At 45.4% G+C, this 19,164-nt stretch overlaps 1 protein-coding gene and 1 long non-coding RNA gene across 5 annotated transcripts; one reads left to right on the top strand and one right to left on the bottom strand.

The window, feature by feature from the left end:
• The first annotated feature begins 240 nt into the window (after positions 1-240).
• On the top strand, positions 241-7,824 carry LOC308461274. 4 transcript variants are annotated; one of them, XR_013978857.1, is made up of 5 exons: positions 241-379; positions 856-1,132; positions 3,019-3,243; positions 5,926-6,104; positions 7,541-7,824. It is a non-coding gene; the product is annotated as an uncharacterized lncRNA (long non-coding RNA). The 4 variants fall into 4 exon arrangements; XR_013978858.1 differs by having other exon boundaries at positions 5,926-6,131; XR_013978856.1 differs by lacking the exon at positions 5,926-6,104.
• On the bottom strand, positions 1,399-16,550 carry LOC308461258 (uncharacterized protein). Its single transcript, XM_080978014.1, has 13 exons — positions 15,791-16,550; positions 12,539-12,820; positions 12,187-12,244; positions 11,257-11,552; positions 11,021-11,154; positions 10,490-10,554; positions 9,662-9,885; positions 9,027-9,280; positions 7,536-7,661; positions 7,240-7,381; positions 7,088-7,123; positions 5,994-6,063; positions 1,399-3,991 (listed from the first exon to the last, which is right to left on the bottom strand). Exons 1-13 carry the CDS (start codon positions 16,389-16,391, stop codon positions 3,712-3,714), a joined length of 2,568 nt encoding a protein of 855 aa, XP_080834140.1. The 5' UTR covers positions 16,392-16,550; the 3' UTR covers positions 1,399-3,711.
• Between the last annotated feature and the right edge of the window lie 2,614 nt (positions 16,551-19,164).

Here is a 19,164-nt window from a genome sequence, read left to right as displayed (position 1 = left end):
CTCTGCCAAGGGAAGTGGGGGCCAGCTCGCGGCGCCTGACTCCCCGGGGGAGAAAGGCTTGGCGCGAGGGCAGCAGCGGGAACCCCGCTCTGAGCGCCGCCGGCTCTCTCTCCTCTCCTGGTCTCTTTCTGTTCCCTTTGGCGAAGAAACTTAAAGATCCTTCCCTCCGGCAGCTGCAGGAGACTCGAGGGCGGGGTTTCGCTTCACCTTTCGAGCTCACCTGCTGCCCAGCCCTGCGCTGGAAGAACTTGGCCCGGAGGTTCCTCGAGGAAGGACTCCGAAGCGCAATTCTCCAAGGGGAAGAGAATTCGCTCGCGCGCTCTCTTTGCGCAGGATCTGAAGCCGGGATGAGCGCCCGGACGGTGGGACAGGAAAACGCGTGAGTGTGCGAGAAGAAACTACTCGTCCTTCGCGAATTTAAAGCAACCCCCCCAACAAAAAGCAATACTGGGAGCTGTATTTTGTTAAGGGTGCTGGGACGCGTCTGAGAGGTAAACCATGGTTCCCAGGATTCTTCTTGGGGGTGGGCTTGAGATGCGTGTCGTCAGCTTCTAGCGCTTTGGTTGTGCTCTCCAGTGCTAGGTTTCTTTCCCCTTTGGGGGCTGTTCTTACTAATTCCCGACCCAAAAAGGGCTGGAGGAACTCCTTTACCGAGTCCCCCGGTAGGTTTTGTGACGCAACAAGTATTATTATTATTTTTTAACATACAAGCATGTGATTGCAACAGGTAAAATCTTCTCTCTAAGCAGATTCAACAGCCACGCGGCTGCACCTTCTGTGTTACAATAAGTAATTGGCTCAGTTATTCCAGCGATTAATATTCCATTTCTGCACCCACATCCTGTCCCCTGGCAGGTCTCAGACAAGAATTCAAGACCTCTACATCCTCCCTGAAATGATGTGAGGAGGGGAGAGGGGAGTATCCTCAGCATCCTACAGAGCTGGAGGGAGTTTTGTAGGCCATGTGGCCTGAGGCAGGAAATCCAGCCCTACAGCATTTTCAGCAGGTGGTTGTCAAGACTCTGCCTGAAGACCTCCAAATGAAGGAGCTCCTCATCCCAGGAACTGGCTCCATGAAACCATAGGATAAATTCACAAAGTCTCCTGCAGACATTAATCAAAACAAGTCCAGGTATGTATTTTAGGGCACTGTTTTGTGAAGTATTCTCTGCATTTCCCCCATGCTTTTTGCAACTCTTGTCTGGTGATCTCTAATTGCCTCTGTTAATCTAGCCAGTCCAATATACTCTAACCGTTTGTCTTGCTAGTCCTTTTTTGTCGGTACAGTTTCTTTTTTCCAGTTTTTAGCAATTTGTGGATATTTAAGTTATAATTAGAAAAATCTTAATAATTATTCATAAAGGAAACAGCTTATAAGAAGTAAATAAGGAGGCCAGATACAGGATAAAGAAAGTCTTTTATTTGGTTGTTTGTATTGTTGTATGTTATGCTCATTGTATGTTATGTTCACGTTTAATGAGGGTGGATTTCTGTATTGGGGAGTGGGAGGTTTATGTTAGGTTGTAAATAAAATTCCAATAAAAATTAAAAAGAAAAGAAAAGAAACCATAGGATAAATCACCAGATAAAACTCTTCCTGCAGTTTCATGCAAATGCCAAGCTGCATAAGCGACCAGGTGATTTTCTGCAGGAACCCACAAGCCCAAAGGTCATGTATGTATGAATTCATGCCAAACCTTTCTCCACCTTGCTGTCAACAAGGAAGATATCACCGCCCTTCAGTGCATTATACTGCTTATAATGTTTAATCTTGTTTACAGTAACATGCCTGAAACTCTCATGCATCAGCAAACTTTATTATCTGGATTGGTAGGCATAAAACTAAAGTTCAACTCCTCTCTTCCCGATTTTTATGGCAAGGAAAAAAACCACGTATAAAATATAAACTGTTAACAGACACCAGAGAGAGGGGTGGATTTGGACTTCCGGATTGGAGAATTTACTACCAGGCTGCATGCTTAGGATGGATAAAAGACTGGGTTGTGCTAGACAAAACAGAGATTCTAGACTTGGAAGGATGGAACAACCGCTTTGGATGGCATGCCTATTTAATTTATGATAAAGTGGCAGTAAACAGGGAAGTCCTGAACCACATAGTCAGGAAGTCTCTATATAAAGTGTGGGCAAATTACCGATGGTTGTTAGAACCTAAAATACCATGGTGGTTATCCCCACTAGAAGTACTGGCAGTGAAAAGAGTAAATATGGAAAAGGGCTGGCCAACATATCAACAGTTACTAATAAAAGAGCACGGTGAGATAAAAATAAGACCCTATGAAGAGGTTAAGAACTGTTGTAACAGCTGGCTACAATATCACCAGGTATTGCTTATCTTCAACCAAGATAAAAAAATAGGATTTGAACAAAAAATGATAACGATAACGATATCTTTATTGTCATTGTCCCTTGCAGAACAATGAAATTGAAAAACTACATAAAACTACATAAAACTACCACAAAACTACATAAAAAACTACATAAAACTACATAAAAAACTACATAAAACTACATAAAAACTACATGAAACATTCAAAAACCCCTAAAAACTCTAAAACCCCATTTTAAAATACACTATACTACAGAAACCCCTTATGCTGCGTTTAGAACCAGAATTGCATTAGCGTAGAAACTGTTTCTCTTGCGGCTAGTCCTGGCCTTTATAACCCTATACCTTCTTCCAGAAGGCAGAAGCTGAAAGAGATCATTTCTGGGGTGTGTACTATCCTGTGCTATCTCTGCTGCTTTCTTATGGCACCTGGCAGCATAGATTTTATCTAAGGTGGGAAGAGTGCACCCAATAATTCTCTCTGCAGTCTTTACAACCCTGGATAGCATTGTTTTTTCCCTGGCTGTGCAGCTCCCAAACCACACACACAGACCATAAGTTAGTACGCTCTCCACAGTGCAATGGTAAAATGCCATCAACAGGTCCTTTGAGAGATTGTTTTTCCGGAGGATTCTCAGAAAATATAACCTCTGCTGTGCTCTCTTCACCAGGTCTTTGCTGTTCTCTCCCCAGGTTAGGTCGTCTCTCAACTCCATTCCCAGAAATCGAAACACTGAGACCTGTTCCACGCACTTCCCCTCAATAATAAGTGGCTGAATATTCAATTTCCATTTCCTAAAGTCTAAACATCAAAATTACAAAGTGAACTTCCGCAACCAAAGAGGAAAATGTCGAAATTATACAGCTTGCTCCTTGAATGGGAAATGAAAGATGAGGTAATAAAAGAACCAATGATAAAATGGTCACAAGAGCTGGGCCAGACAATTCATTTAGACAGAAGGGAAAGATTATGGAAAACTGATATAAATTTTACAGTGTGCTATTCGATTAAGGAAAATATAATGAAGATGTTTTACTGCTGGTACCTCACCCCAGTGAAACTATAAAAAATGTATAAAAAACAATCAAATATCCATTGGAGATGCAAAACAGAGGTGGGGACGATGTATTATATGTGGTGGGGGTGCAAAGTGGTGAAACAGTTCTGGATTATGATACATGAAGAGCTTAAAAAGATATTTAGGAGTTCAATCTTTAAAAAACCAGAGGCATTTTTTGCTTGGTTTAGTATCAAGTGACATTCCTAATCTCCCTCCACTCACAGGGTGGTGTGGGGCTGGGGTAGGTGACAATCCATTTGCCCTACCTAACAACGAATTCCACAAGCTGGGACTCCTCCTTTCTCACCCAGTGAGGCTGAGGAACTTCTTTGCCTCATCCCTGCAGTTGATAGCTCTGAGGACATCAGCTGTCACCTGCACGGCATAATCCTCCATGTAGAAACTCAGGAGGAGCTGGCTCAGGTCCATGACATCTGCCTTCTTCAGCCGCCCCAGAGGAATGTTGTCGTGGCCCTCACTGACAGGGAACTCATGGAGCTTGAGCTTGAATTTCTTGAGTTCGTCCTTACCCAAGTTCTCCAGAGTAGATATCAGGGAGTCTCTGATGCTCCTCACCGTCGCTCTGCATTGTTGCCCCCCAGAGGCAGGGAAAAGCAGGCATAAAACAAAAGAAGTTCAGCAAAGGGACCCAGGAAGGACTCCTGATTATTTGGAGGTGCTGCTATAACTTCCAAAACTTAGATCAGCACAGAGGGAGCGGGAAGAGCTGTAGCCGGAGGGGGTTCTAAAGCTTGGAGAGCCATCTTCAATTGCTGAGCAGCAAAACACCTTAAAGAGCAACTCTCCTGCCTACTCTTTAAAGATTGCAAAGCAATAGGGCTAGCAGGGGTGGAACTTGCATGCAGAGTACAAGGCAAGATGTCTAGCCCTCTCCACACTAGTGCAGGGAGTGTGAGGGAGTGGCGAAGAGAGGCACCATGCACATCTGTTTCTGTGTGAGAATGTACAGTTAACTCCCAACTTACACAGATTTCGCTTATATGTATGTGACCCCCCCCCCCAAACCAAGGAGATAAGTTACTAACCAACCTTTAGAAGACATCTGAAGGCTAGTCTTGTATAGGGAAGTTTCTTAATGTTTCATGTTTTATTATGTTTTTATATATGCTGGAAGCCACCCAGAGTGGCTGGGGAAACCCAATCAGATGGGCAGGATATGATGATGATGATTAAATAGGGCATCCCTATTTTCATCAGTTAAACGCAATGCAGAAAGCAAAAAAGTGCTTCTGTACCAGGAAGATCCTGCACAAAGAAGTTTTTAAGCTCTCCACCTTGCTTATGGGGCTCTGGGAGAATCTCACATGGGCCCTGGTGGCTCTCATGAGAGAGATCAAACACTGGCTCAAAGCAAACCAGCTGAAGTCTACAGTGCATCAAGATGAAATTGACTGAGAAGATGGAACTAAGAGTAATTTGCACTAAGCTTTTTCAGCCAGCCTTAGGTGACTCTCTGTAACTATTATTTAAAGATATTGTAACCAGTGAAGGCGGTGAAGGTCCTGTGTGAGTGCCTGGAGGCGGTTGGAGGATGGATGGCGGCTAATGGATTGAAGTTGAATCCTGACAAGACAGAAGTACTGTTTTTGGGGGACAGGGGGCGGGCTGGTGTGGAGGACTCCCTGGTCCTGAATGGGGTAATTGTGCCCCTGAAGGACCAGGTACGTAGCCTGGGAGTCATTTTGGACTCACAGCTGTCCATGGAGGCGCAGGTCAATTCTGTATCCAGGGCAGCTGTCTACCAACTCCACCTGGTACGCAGGCTGAGACCCTACCTGCCCATGGACTGCCTCGCCAGAGTGGTGCATGCTCTAGTTATCTCCCGCTTGGACTACTGCAATGCGCTCTACGTGGGGCTACCTTTGAAGGTGACTCGGAAACTACAGCTAATCCAGAATGCGGCAGCTAGACTGGTGACTGGGGGCAGCCGCCGAGACCACATTACACTGGTCTTAAAAGACCTACATTGGCTCCCAGTATGTTTCTGAGCACAATTCAAAGTGCTGGTGTTGACCTTTAAAGCCCTAAACGGCCTCGGCCCAGTATACCTGAAGGAGCGTCTCCACCCCCATCGTTCTGCCCGGACGCTGAGGTCTAGCGCCGAGGGCCTTCTGGCGGTTCCCTCATTACGAGAAGCAAAGCTACAGGGAACCAGGCAGAGGGCCTTTTCGGTAGTGGCGCCCGCCCTGTGGAACGGCCTCCCATCAGATGTCAAAGAGATAAACAACTACCTGACATTCAGAAGACATCTTAAGGCAGCCCTGTTCAGGGAAGTTTTTAATGTATGATATTTTAGTGTTTTTTTTGGTTTCTATGGAAGCCGCCCAGAGTGGCTGGGGAAACCCAGCCAGATGGGCGGGGTACAAATAATAAATTATTATTATTATTATTATTATTATTATTATTATTATTATTTTCATTAAGGCAAATGTAAATAAGTCTTAAAGAAACTGTAACGTACCTCCCCACCCCCGCCCAATATCTGCTACCTTCCAGACACAACTGCCTCATTATTCTAATGGTAGTACTGGAAACGGAGTGTGAGAGAAAGGATCAGGCCCTACCTGCTTTCCACTCCATGTCCTGAGTCAGTTCTTCTGGGTGGTGCATTGGTGAGTGTGCCATCACGAGAGGCTGGAGAGAAGAGAGAGTGAGGATACGTACAATGCAAGCAGGTACCTTTGAGAAGATGAATGATCATGGTGAGAGATGAACCCAGGACTTCCAAATATCATCTAAATTGCTCTTCACTCTTCCCCAGTCATGATCCCAAGCATAGGCACCAACTATAGGGGGCCCTGGGGGTCAAGCCCCTCCCCACAAAAATTTGTGGGTGCTCGGCACCCACAGCGTGGACTCCAACATGACTTCTGGTACAAACTGGCAGTCTCGTCAAAGGTCTCACTAGGCCTTGTACATGATCTCCAAGGCCCTGTGAGGCCTCTGAGATCACGCCTGAGGCCCTACCAGGTCTTCCAGTTTATGTTGATGTTATGTGATGTCACAATGTCATGTTACGTCACAGGTGCCATTGGGCACCCATAACCTGGGGCCCAAATTGGCACCTATAATCCCAAGAAGGGAGCTGAAAACCAGCAAGTAAACAATGGCTGGGGAAGAAAGTCAGGAATGCAGAAGCTCTTTCAATGTGAAGAATTTGCAGAGGAAGCTTGGCAGGCATTGCAGTGAGCAATCTAGTCAGAAAAATCCTGTTCTTATGGGTGCTGGGAGTTGTAAGGAGATCCTTAATGATCGAGTTCATAGGATTCCCTATGACTCTTGAGGTGATACAAAGCGGACTTTAAATGTATGGTGCACTACTAGAAGCCTACTATGGGTGACCACCCCACATGATGACCCCTAATCTGTCATGATCTCCAGAGATCTGATAATGTATAGGGAAGTTTTTAATGTGTGATGTTTTACTGTGTTTGATGTTTTAATTTGTTGGAAGCTGTTTATTCTTATTGTTATTTTCATGTGACACCAAAAAAAGTCCATAAAGCCAAGTTAACTCATCTCTATTTCAGAATGTTACAATTTCCGTTGCTGTACCATGTAGATAGTACCATATCACCAGCCACTCTTGTGCTCCCATTGGGAGGAAGAGAGGGATACAGGTTAAGCAAAAGGAAATAAATCATTAAAACCTGCTGACCTTGTGTTGAATTCATCTCATCTGAATTTAACTCCTCTGAAAGAGAACAGGAAAGAGACAGTCAGACAGGGAATATGACTAGTGGTCCTTTTTCGTCCTGCCTCCCAAGCCACAATCAGACTTGTGGTCCTCCACTGAAAAAAACCCCTCACCTTGTTTCACATGAGCCTTCCAAACAAGCTTATTCGTGTGCTTCTCTATCAGACAGAAGTTGAACTTGTCTTGCATTTGCTCAGCAGACAGTTCTAAGTACTGCTGCAGCTTCTCTGCATCCAGGTATTGAAACTCCAGTTCCTGTGGGGAAGAATGAAACCTCTGTAGATGTGAATAGGGCTTAGTATACCACCCAGTTCTAAGGGAGTCAAATTAAAGGGTAGAGAAAGATCCTGGTATAGTTTCTCCCATTCTGGGTTCTCCCCCGGCAAAACCTTTCTTCTTTGTTTCTCACCTCAGGACAGACAGTGACATCATTCGTCTCCACAAAGAAGCGAGAGCCAATCGTCAGAGGTTTCAGGGTCCCAGGGGGTTTCTCTATTCTGTGTGAAGGACAATTTACTTCATGTTCATCAACTGCCTGTGACGGACAAACAATGTTACTTTTGAGACATAGAAAGAGGGCACCAAGCTGCTAAAAACTGGATCCCTACCTCTCCTTTGGCATTCTCACAAATATTGAGGCTATTAATATTGTGCATTTGGAAGTGATAGGACAAAATAAAAATTGCCCAGTCCGAAAATATGTTACAAAATCTTTACTATCAGAACTTGATCTAAAATAAACTATCAACAACAACGTTACATTATAGTTGCATAATAATATCATGTGCTGATCCTAGTACAGGTAAAAATATCTTAGAAATATAAACATCTTCATTCAGAGCTGAAATCAAAGCTCTACCTCTCCCATTCCAGCCTCCACTAGCCTGAGTCTGCATTCTAGAGAGAGAATCACACATCCTTTATCTTTGGTTCTTCAGACAAAGAGCTAATTCACACAACCAAAATGGAGACCTGTAACTCAATACCTCATGTGATTTAAGTTAAACATCTCGTGACAGATCGGTAGAGATACATTCTCACTAATCATTAACTGTTAGGCACTCTACAGCTCAGTGGACGTTCCATACCACGTCACGCTTTTAGTACTACACATACAGAGTTATTTTCCATTTCAATGTGCAATTAAACAATTATACTTAACAATACAGCAGGTATGGGGAATCTTCAGACCTCCCAGTTTTGTTGGAACTCCTAGTGGCCACAACCTGCATGCCTCCGGGCTAGTGGATGTTGTAGCCCACAGCATCAGAAGGGCTACAGGCTGTCCAACAACAATATCAAGAAAAATAAACCATTTGGCACGAGAAACTAAAATATGGAGAGGAGATTTCATGCTCATATGGGGGATTCAGGTCAAGGCCAGTCTGAACCATGAAGCAGCAGAAAGGGACCAGCAATCCTGGGTCACTCTTCTCAATGCAGGAACCCACAGAAGGCATCACACTCCAAAATGCAAACAAAACATTTTAAGAAGCAGCTAAAACCGAGAAGCCAATACAGCTTTATCTCCCATGTGCCAACAGCTCAAAACAGGAGGGATAGTTTTGCTCAAGAGCTGTTTGAGAAAGCTCATCACTACCAAGCCAGGCGGGAAGGAGGGCAGCCCAAGATATGAAAAGGACATTTTTTTATATTGTAGGAGTCCCTTTAAAACATCACGGTTGGTGGGAAGCAAAGTAGCTCACTGGAGGACAGCTGCTCATTTCCTCTCTACTGTCATGTTGACGTTGGCTAAAAGTATGGTAAATTTGATCCAGCCCAACAAAGGGAGGTACATTTCACATTCCATGAGAATTCCTGATGCAATATTTTGCTTAGCTACTGGTCAAGAAAATAATCCAGGCAATCTGGAATACAAGAATTGGACATCCCCAGCTACCTTTATTAGAGAAGAATCATTGGGTAGGAGGTATAGATGAAATGTTGGTGCCTTGAGTCGAAGCATTTGATAGAGCAGTGCCACAGTGTGGACCTTAATCTTTCGCTTAAACCATGACTTTTTGTAAACCACTCCACGGGGAGAGAAGGTGGGATTTTCCAACACAACATGATATGCTCCCACTCTGTCTGGCCTCTCCAGTACCATCCCTTCTTCAACAAAGTGTGCGATATGGACTTGGGAACTGTCTTCACCTGAAAAGGAGCACAAAGGAATAATAAACAAACCTGTTACAAGTGGGAAAGGGTGAACTCATCGTTTCACACTCCCTGTTAATGCAAGTATTTATTGTGTTGTTGTCATCATTGCAATATCATCATCAGTTAGGTTTTTTTTGGTTTCCTTACAGGCAATGTCCTCTCAAGGCAGCTCACAAAGAAAATATAAAAACCACAGGAAATAAATAGCAGAGTTAAAATTGCAAAATTGAAACAAAGTACAAAAGACAGGTAAGTGAGCACTATTGATCCATAGAACCAACACTGATGGCCCCACAGCATTCCTGATCCATTATTCTTGCTAAGGATTCTACCTATTTTGGTCGTACTATTGGAAGCCTTTGTTTCCTAGCATACCTTCAAGACACAGAAAATGAGGGAAGTGAACGGCTGACACAGCCTCCCCTGGATCCACTTGAATATTGAGCAAAGGGCCAGCGACATGCCACTCCTCAGCATTCTGTTCTTCCAGGAGCTCTGGCCACGAATCAAAGTGGTATGTTATGGTTGCAGCTTCTCTCACCTCACATATGAGATCAGTAGCTCCGCAACGGAAGGAGCCAGCCCCAGTGGAGAGCACTCTGAATTCCACAAAGGGAAAGACAAAAGGGGAAGTAGGTTGAACACGGATGAAGAGAATTTCTACTGTTCTAATTTATATTTTTGCAAGAGATGCTTCATATGCTGAATTAGAAGTTAAAACTTTTAGGGAAGGAAACCTCCTGGGCAAGCATCACTCTACAAACTCAACATTGTGCCATGGAGAAGCAGGTTTGCTGTGAGGTTGCCCAGTGAGTAAAAAACTAGATGGACATAATAACTCCCATGGTCCCTTGCAACTCTACAATTCTATGGTTATAGTCTATGATGCTACCCATATCTTCAAAGTGGAGGATTATAAACAACTGGATATGTGCAATAATAATATTCCAAAGTAATATTTTCCCCACTGTGTTCTGGGAAACCTAGGAGCTCCTCATTGAAGATTTCAGAGAGAACTTACCCATCATGACAGATCTTTCACTGCAATGTGCAGGTCTCTAGGATAATTTTAGGAAATACCACCATGTATGATGACTATGAGATCAACATAAAACAAACGTGTTTCATGGTTTCTGAATCCCAAATGGCAACTCACTGTAGAAACCATTCCCTTAAGGGAGAAAGTTTAAAAAGACCACTCACCTGTATTTTTCATGGCCCTTTTCCGAGTCCCAAAACACCTCTGGTCTGATTTTTTCTGGAAGATCCTATAACAACACAGCAATCATTCATATGGCTGCCAGACCCATAATCCCACCTGAAAACAGAACATTCTTGTCCAACACTCCTGCAGCCACACCAAGGAGCACTACTTGAAGCCAAACCCACAACTACACAAAGAGCTGATGTTCTCATTAGGCCAACTAAGCAGCCGTGTGTGTGTGTGTGTGTGTGTGTGTGTGTGTCTCCAACCACAGCAGAAGGCCACTACAGTTCTGCTTGCAATTCTGCAGAAGCACAATGATTTATGAGCACCAGGAGTCAACTGCCTAGAAACAGCTATGCTGCCCACATACCAGCCACTAGTAGTGAATAGTAAGATCACTAATTAGTGTACATAAATACCTAAAGAGGGACAATTTCCTTTCCACAGTGAAATTTGAATGCATAACCTTTGCTTTAGAAGTACCAATGTAGGTGGGCAATGCAAATTAGTGGAGTCCAGCCTCTTACCACACTGGGGCACCAGCTACACATGCTGCTTTCCGCACAACCTGCTGGATTCTCCACCTTGGTGCTTTTTCCTTCCTCTGCAAATAGAGGGGGTTTTGACCGTAGCACTGAGTGTCCAGAAACCTGGACTGAACCTATAAAAGAAAGTTATTTCTCTGCTTCATATGACATGCAAGAAGGAAGCAGTAAGCTGGTAATTGTGTTGTCCTTGAAGTTTTGGAACAACTCTATCTCACCGTGTACTTCAAATAACAGACTCTGAATAGAACCTGGAAATGTCATTTCTACACACTCCAGGAACCAGCAGCATGCTTGCTCCCCTCTTTTCTGGATAGTGCTCAGCAATTTTTTACTTTTCTGCTTGAAGTCTTCCTCTGTTTCCAGGAAGTCCACATATTCTTTCCGTGTGATAATGAAGCGAGAGTGTAATACATGTAAAATGAATTCTAGGTCCTCTTTGAGAATTCCAATTAATTTTCTTCTTCCCTTGCAGATCATCTCATCACCAGAGACTAGGCCACTTCCCAAAGTCCTGTGGCAGAAACATTTTTTTATTTTATTTTTTTAGGAATTGGGAGCAGGAGGACAAGTTGGAATAATTAGAACCTAGTTAGGATCCAGACTGGGCCTGAGCTTCCCCACCCCTGTTCTGCTGCCCTCACTGGCTCTCTGAGCAAGCTGGGATCTAGCTTTCATTTCTACCTGAAAAACATGCCTAACAATTTGCCACCATTTCACCAAGCACACACGGTCTTTGTGGTCCACTGAGCCCCCTTCTCTAGGCAATATTCAGGGCAAGTGCCCTTGTTGCCAGACCTTAGTTAAAGAACTGGCTGGCAGGTTTCCCTCTGGCCTCGCACACAAACCTTTCTTCAGGAATGACTCTCCCTTTCCCCTATCCATCAGGTTCAAGCGGGCTGCTCAACTGTTTGCTGTGCCTCTTTACTAGTGCACTAACATCACCTAGCAACCTTCCTTTACTAGGAAGCTATTACTTCTCACTGAATCTCTTAGCACTATCCATCCCCTTTAGCACACATTTGCTCATCCTGGTTCCTGGATGCAACTCCCTCCCATGCAAAGGTCTAATTCTGCCTTCTGAAACACACAACAACCAGTCATTGCCCTTCCACTGTAAGTTGCAAGCAAAATTTCAATGGACTTACCTTTTCTTTCCTACATCCCTCTGCATTCTGTCCACACCAGGGGGCATGGCACTGTCATCTGCAAGCAAGGGAAGGGAAAGGTCCAAAGTGGTCATTTCTCTTTTTATATATTTAATTGGTGCTAATACATTTATTGCTGATAAAGTGTTTATTTCCTTAACGAATGACCTGGAGAAAACAAATAACACTAGCCATTTTTGCAATGTTTTTCTACCCTAATAAGATGCCAAGACACAAATTACTATAAAGTTTTTATCCTTGACCCAGGAAAAGAAACCTCTCTTTCATTCAGTCCTACTTGTATAATGATATTATCAGACACGACCAGTGTTCCCTCTACCAAATTACTTACCTTGCCAGCTGGTGAGGAGCCTGTCTGCCTGGGACTCACAGCCAATGGCTCTCAGCACCTCAGCCGTCACCTCCAAGGTGTAATCCTCACCATAGTAGATCAGCAGCAACTCACTCAAGTCCCAAGTATTTGCACACTCAAGTAACTCCTTCTGGATTTTGACAAATCCCTCCTTGATGGGAAATTTCTGGAGCTTGGACTTGAACTTCTTCCAGTCTGTCTCCTTCAACTTTGCCAGTGTTTTCAGCAGATGGACATGTGGACGCTGTGCACTTTCTGTTACTAGCAGTATTGAACAGAAAAACCCAACACACTTACATTTGCTAGCATAAGGTGTGGCAATCCCCTTCCCCTTCTCTTCTTTCTTCTTCTTTTTGATAACAATTTTTCTAGTTTTCAATTACAATCCGATAATAGTCTCATTATAATAATACCAACTTATATTACAATTATTAATACCAATCATTCAAATTAAGAATTACAGTCGTACCTTGGTTATCGAATGCCTTGTGACTCAAATGTTTTGGCTCCTGAACGCTGCAAACCCAGAAGTGAGTGTTCCAGTTTGCGAATGTTGTTTGGAACCTGAACATCCAATGTGGCTTCCATGGCTTCCAGAAGCCCCTGCAGCCAATCAGAAGCCACACCCTGGTTTTTGAATGTTTTCGGAAGTCAAACGGACTTCCAGAATGGATTCCATTCATGAACCAAAGCACGATTGTATATAATTTAGATAAGGTGGCCCCCACGTGCTAGAATTGATGGCTTGATTATTTGCTTGATTTCTGCGTTCCAAAATCTTATTCCCCTTCCCCTTTCTAGAACCAGTTGTTTGGCAGAAGTTCAGCATGCAGCACTTCAGGCTGGCCTAACTGGGAAAGGGCCATTGCTCAATGATAGGGCTTGTCTCAGTTTTCAGGGATAGCTCGTCCCACTTTGTCAACTGAGGCTAAACAGAAATGTGCCACTTTCTGCCTCCCCTCCTCTGTGCCACTGAGTGCCACCTGCTCCACCACTTTCCCCACCACCGCAATGCCCCTTTCTCACTGAAACTTGGCAAGAGGGGTGAATTCCACAATACAGTTCCATTTGTCTTCTCCACTCTGGAACCACTTAACTTGGTGACAAGGGCAGGGGTGTTCTTCAAGGCCTTGGCCACCACCCTCTTGCCAAAACTAGGCAGGGTGTTGCATTCCAGTGGTGGGGGAGAAAGTGGTGGAGCAGGCAGGATGTGGGATGTAAACACAGGAGCAGTCAATGACAACATTCCTAGAGTGTACATGGGGAGGGATGTCTGTCCAGCAAGCAGGTAAACTTCCTGGGGACGGACTTCCTCCACATGTGACCAGAGGTGGGTGTGGCCTCACCTGTGCAGGTAATGACAAAAGCACAGGGCAGGCAGCCATCTCTCTCTCTCTGCCATTTTCCTTCGATGAGGAAGCATGTAAAGATGCCCTCTTGGCCCTCAGCCAAGAGAGGAGATAAGGTCTATCTTGCAAGAAGATAGATTCTAAGTATATGTAACTTTTAAGCCTGTCTGCCTTCTGGGATCATGTTGTGAACAGAACGTGAGTAAACTCTTTTATACTTTTGTAAAGACTGTGTCGTGTCTTGTATTTTAAGAGGGAACAAAGGGGAAGTTACCAGAGTAATTATTATAGAGGTTCTAGCGAACCTGTGCACACGTTACCGTTGCGTGCTTAAAGGGGAATGTATATAAACTCTGCTGATATTTTGGGAACTTGTTAGCACAAGTTGGATAAGGATATAATTGGTCAATATATCCTCTCCTGCACCCCAGAACATTCCCACACAGGATACTGCCTCTTTGACTTCTGCCACCCTGTGTGCGGGCCAGCTCTGCATGCAAAAAGTTCCAGGTTCATTCCCTGGTGTCCCTAGGGAGGGCAGGGAAAGACTCCTGCTGGAAACATTGGAGAATTGCTGCTAATCAATGTCAGCAGTACTGATCTAGAAAGAACAACTGGTCAGACAGTCAAAACAAAGTTGGGAAAGCCTGCAAGCTTCCTGGGCTCACAGGCCTGATTTGAAGTACTGTATGTGCAGGGCTCAAGCATGCGGGTGGGGTGGAAAGAAGACACCCGTCTGCAAAGGATCACCTCAACCCCAATTCCAATTCCCAAAGGAAGGACAATTTCTTTGGTGTTCTCTACATCACAAGGGCACTGAAAGGATTTGCAGTTTCTTAAGAGATAGCAATGAGAGTGTTGAAATGTAGCAAATTGTTGTTCTCACTCCAATGCTCTGTGTATAAAGTAACCATTGCACTTAAAAGTATTTCAAATAGGTATTTGTTATTTCCCTTCTCTCTGATTGCAGTCAGGGGCGAAAATAGGCTTTCTTTAACCTGGGTCAAAGACTCAGTTTGGCACACACACAATCCATATGCACACACAAACACACCCCTCAACACATTTGTTCTTAAGGGACAGAAAAAGTAGGCAGAGAGTAAAAGGTCATTTGAGGAATCCTAAGCAGTATGATGACTGTATGACCAAAGGGAAAATTAACATCAATTTCAGTAAAAGTAAATTGTTTGCCTGTTGTCTTTGTCCATGGAGTTTTCTTGGCAAGGATACTGGAGCAGCCACGAAATTAAAAGACGTCTGCTTCTTGGGAGAAGGGCAATGACAGGCCTAGACAGCATCTTGAGAAGTAGAGACGTCACCTTGCCAACAAAGGTCCGTATAGTTAAAGCCATGGTTTTCCCAGTAGTGATGTATGGAAGTGAGAGCTGGACCATAAAGAAGGCTGATTGCCGAAGAATTGATGCTTTTGAATTATGGTGCTGGAGGAGACTCTTGAGAGTCCCATGGACTGCAAGAAGATCAAACCTCTCCATTCTGAAGGAAATCAGCCCTGAGTGCTCACTGGAAGGACAGATCCTGAAGCTGAGGCTCCAATATTTTGGCAACCTCATGAGAAGAGAAGACTCCCTGGAAAAGACCCTGATGTTGGGAAAGATGGAGGGCACAAGGAGAAGGGGACGACAGAGGACGAGATGGTTGGACAGTGTTCTCGAAGCTACCAGCATGAGTTTGACCAAACTGCGGGAGGCAGTGGAAGACAGGAGTGCCTGGCGTGCTCTGGTCCATGGGGTCACGAAGAGTTGGACACGACTAAACGACTTAAACAACAACAACAATTTGCTATCGTTCCCCTTGTGCCTGACTGCAGTTCAGGATGGGGCAGCAAGGATCCACCCAGGTTCCCCCCTCCAGAAATCCTTACTTGGCCTGGTGATTAAGAGGAGCCTGTCCCCCTCGTCCTCGCAGCAGATGGCCCGCAGGGCGTTGGCCGCCACCTCGACGGCCTCCTCCTCGCCATAGCAGCTGAGCAGCAGGTCTGCGAGGCGCGAGGCATCGTCCTCCTCCAGCGCCTCCTCGGGGATGCGGACGCCGCCCTCCAGGACGGGGAACTCGCGGAGTTTGCGCTTGAACTTCTGCAGATCCTCCTCCCACAAACACGACAGGATCCAGCGCAGGCTGCGGGGGATTAAGAAGCCCTCCCAAGGCTGCTGGGGTCCGTAGAAGAGCGGGGCGGCCGAGATCTGCAGCCGCCTTAATGGCATTTTACCAGTGCCTTTCAGTGCCTTCAGAAGGAGGGCGGTGGCGAGCAACAGCTGCCATAGCAAGCAGCCCGGCAGCAACCCGGACAGCAACCAGGACAGCAACCAAGCCAGCAACCACCCGATCATTCTGCAGCCACCCCAGCCTCGCTCGCTCGTTTGCTCAGCAGCCCGAACAAAGGAAGGAAGCGGCTCCCGGAGCCCCGGGGAGTGAAAGCGGTCGTGGCTCTTCTTCGCCCCGCCTCGCCCTTCTTGCAGCTTCATCTCCCTCTCTTCTCACTAGCAGTGAAAGTCTCTCAAAAGCTCCTTCCTCCTAGACTGTCACGGGTAAGCGGGGGCGTGGAAGTGGTGGCGGTGTGAGGGCAGCGACGAACGCCGTGAAGGCGTGAGCGTGAGAAGGGGCTCAGTGCCACAACCCCGAAGCCTACGAAAGACGTCCAAGGCAGGGGCACGTGGGATTGCCCTAAGAAACGTCCTGCTATCCCGGAGCAGAGAGGAGTTGCTTTCTCTTTCGTTCTTCTTTTGCACGGGATCTGCAGCTGGGAGGGGGTTGTGAGAAAGCGCGAGCAGCCGACGCGGCTGTAGCCCCCAAGAGGTATGGACTCACGTCATTTCAGGGGCTTTGGGGTGACGCGATCCTCGCCCTCACCAATAGGAAAATAGCGTATGTGTGACCGCATTGACCAACAGGTACTGTGCAAGCTCTGCCGTGGTCTTCCCCCATCTACCATCCCTATGGGACTGACCTGCACCCTGGACCAAGCACACCATATTTCTAAGCTCCATCATTTTGATTCTTTTGTAGGAAAGGTACACAGCTGGGACATCGTTGTACATATCTTTATGTGTGTCACAAAAAAAACCAACACAAAACACTCCACACCCCAACTTGTGAAATGCTGTAATAAAAAGTGGATGTCTCCATTTCTAAGGTGGCAATAGACAATCTTACTTACTTACTTACTTACTGCCCTTTATCCCAAGATCTCAGGGTGGTTCACAGCATAAAAATACAGAATAAAAACACAAAACAAATAGTTAAAACTAAACAATAACCCTGCCTTCCAGAAACACATTTAAAAGGTTGTAGGATATTAATCAGCCAAAGGTCTGGTTAAAGAGGAACGTTTTTGCCTGGTGCCTAAAGGGGTATAATGAAGGTACAAGAGCATTCTGCAAATGGGGAGCCACTGCAGAGAAGGCCCCTTTCTCATGTTGCCACCCTCCAGACCTCTCATGGAGGAGGCACACAGAGGAGGGCCTCAAATGATTATCTTTTTACTACTGGGTGTATTTGTGTTTTACCTTCAGATGTGCTTCTGCCCTTAATTCTGTTTGCAGTTATGGCATTGAGACCGTTTTTACTGACAAGTGTTTAGGGTCTTCAGGGGAAGCTTTACTCTGGGGATTCCACCTACTGGAAGCTTTTGCAGTCTCAGTTTAGTTTAGTTTTTCAATACAAATGTAGGAATTAAGAAGGGAAACTCTAATGATGCTGTAGCCTTGTCCACTCAGGAAACTGAGAACAACATCTACCGGTAGCCTTTTTCTGGCTTCATACCCTGGGGTCTAACACAGTATAGAGAACCAGCTGATATTTCCTGTACAAGCATTTCCCAGTGGAACATAAATTCAGATGGTGAAGGTCCATTGCAATTCATCCATAGGCATCTCTGCAAAGAGGGGCTTTGCTCTTGATACTGAGTGAGTTTCTTTAACCAAACCTGAATCAGGAGGGAAGGGGTATCACACCCAGGAAACTTAATTCTCTCTCAACCCATCTGAAGCCCATTGTCAAGGGTTTACTTTTTGACTGTAAAATATTCCCAATCTTTGTAGCAAAAGCAAAAAAGGACTTTTGCAAATACTGCACAGTAGAGGAAGGAAGAAGCCTTTGAGTCAAGATGGGGAGGCACACTTGTTGTAAACAGAAACAATAATAAATTTAAGAGGCAAAACAGAAACCTAGCAGAATGGAGACACTCAAAGGGAATCAATCTTTATTCTGTGAAGTAATTCAGCATGAGATGGCTGAGCTCCACAGTCTCTGCTGCTTTCTTCAGACACCTTCAGGGGATGTTCTTGGTGGAGTTCGAGCTTGAACTTCCCGAGTTTGTTCTTGGGCAAGTTCTCCAGCCTGGACGGCTAGCAGTCATGGATGGTCCTCATCTTTGCTCTGCTCTGCCATCCACAAATCACCAGGGAAAAGAGACATAGAAGTGAGAGGGAGGTCTGCTTCCAGCTTCCACATCTGAGATTGGAGTGGAAGGTGGGGGAGGGGTGTGGCTGGAGATGGCCCTAAAGCCTCTCAGATGGGGACTTTGTTTTCCAATCTTAAGACTGAAGAACCAACACTGGAGATCAGAAATAACGCCTGGCTCCTTGCTCATTAAAATGAAAAGGCAGCATCCAGTGGTGTAACGTGGGTTGCTGGCACCCAAGGTGGGTCAAGTTTTGCGCGCCATCCTCGATAGACTGGGTGGCTGGGGTGGGGGCTCACAGTGCCTGTGCAGAAGGTGAACAGAGCCCCTGAGGAGAATGAGGATATGGCAGAGCATTGCACACCCCCAGCCACCACTGTCCACTCCCAATGACACCAGCGCCAACAAAGCTAAAGGTCCTGACAAGGGGGGAGAATAGGGAAGATAAATAGCGAGTGGGGGAGCTAGAGCACCATGCTAGAGTGCCTCTCAGTCTACAGCAAAACTTCATAGGGAGGTGGGGATGGGAATAGTATCTGGGCAACCGCCTAAGGGAGCAAAGGGGTTGGGCTTCATACTTGACAGATGGGAGGTGCCAAATTTGATAGAGAGCAGCCTCCTCCAATCATGTCCCGATTTTTATCAAAGGAATGTTAGAGGGTATGTGTAGTGAGTGCTTGGGAGAAGACATGGTACAGCTCTGTCTGCAGGAGTCCCCTAGGAGGTGGATTTTTGGGGTCCTGAAAGGGTCTTTGTAGGAACGTTTAGGGAGGCAGGGGAGGATATATTGTTTAATTATATCCTTCCCAACTTGTGTTAACAAGTTTCATCATTTA

Source organism: Podarcis pityusensis, assembly GCF_964106645.2.
Source record: "Podarcis pityusensis genome assembly, chromosome: 13".
Classification (NCBI taxonomy): domain Eukaryota; kingdom Metazoa; phylum Chordata; class Lepidosauria; order Squamata; family Lacertidae; genus Podarcis; species Podarcis pityusensis.
Note: the sequence above shows the minus strand (reverse complement) of the source record. Positions and strands in the feature narration are given on the sequence as shown.